The 1015-nt window shown below is 50.9% G+C and overlaps 1 protein-coding gene across 2 annotated transcripts in view; it reads left to right on the plus strand.

The window, feature by feature from the left end:
- Positions 1 to 620: 620 nt before the first annotated feature.
- ssbp4 (single stranded DNA binding protein 4) overlaps positions 621 to 1015 on the plus strand; it is an 18335-nt gene continuing 17940 nt past the window's right edge. Inside the window, exon 1 of one of the 2 annotated variants that reach the window (XM_062563356.1) lies at positions 621 to 737. In XM_062563356.1, coding sequence (XP_062419340.1) covers positions 675 to 737 — 63 coding nt within the window. In that variant the 5' untranslated portion in view covers positions 621 to 674. The remainder of the gene's footprint in view (positions 738 to 1015) is intronic. The other variant, XM_062563357.1, reaches the window with a different exon arrangement.

Raw genomic sequence — 1015 nt, forward strand, 5'->3', positions numbered from 1 at the left:
TCCTGAACTAAAGATATATAATGAAGCAATATTGGGCATTTTCTTTTAAAAAAGTCAAATGTTTCTCCCTCCAATCACTCAGGAACTTGAATTCTGAAGAATTGGCTTCTGCCACAGGCTTTTATTTTGAAACAGTCGTACCAAATGTGGGTTTTATTTATCTTTTTGCACATTTTCTGCTTAGTTTTTGTTGGCCCACAGACACATTTGGAACGTTAATTGGTGGAGAAAGAAGAAAGTATTCGGCCTCCTTTGTGTGAGAGAGAAAGAAAGAAAGAAAGATAACACTCCCCCGCTCTCACCTCCTTACTTCTATAAGTCTGAGATGGATGTATTAGCCTGTTGTTTTGTACAAACTACTTCACTGGAAGCACTCTAATGCCTTAATGCCCCCACCCGCCCCCCCCTCCCTCAACTATCTACATCTTGACAAAACAGTTTCATTCATCACTGTGACTAAATAATCATATCTTCATCAGATAATCGCTCCGTTTGGGTCCAAAACGTATCTCTCCTCCCGTTGTTCTCCTCCTGACGTGGAAGGGGGGTGGGGGGGGGGGTTGTTCGAGCACCTCCTTTGCTGCTCCGTCAAAACCCGATCGGCCGGGAGTAAACCGTGGCCTCTCTTTGTCTCTTTCGTCTCTCAGAGTGCGGCGGCGGCTCCGAGTCCAGTGATGGGCAACATGCCCCCCAACGACGGCATGCCAGGAGGACCCATGCCCCCGGGCTTCTTCCAAGTAAGGACAAGGGCGCACTCACTGACTTCCACCCTCGCCCCCACCTCCACCCGTCACACAACAACATCACACGGCAGCCCCCCCCCCCCCCCCCCTCCTCCTAGCGCTAAGCCAATCCTTCTGTCTCCTCCTCCTTTTTTAGCCTCTTTAGCCGTCCTAATCCCCGTCCAGATGTGTTCCCTCCTCTGTCTCTCTGCCCCCCCCCCCCCCCCCCCCCACCCCGTCCCATATGTCCACTCCTGGGGCTCCGTCTGAAGCTCAAAGAGCATTTCTTTGAG

Source organism: Pungitius pungitius, chromosome 7 (genome assembly GCF_949316345.1).
Source record: "Pungitius pungitius chromosome 7, fPunPun2.1, whole genome shotgun sequence".
Taxonomy (NCBI): Eukaryota; Metazoa; Chordata; class Actinopteri; order Perciformes; family Gasterosteidae; genus Pungitius; species Pungitius pungitius.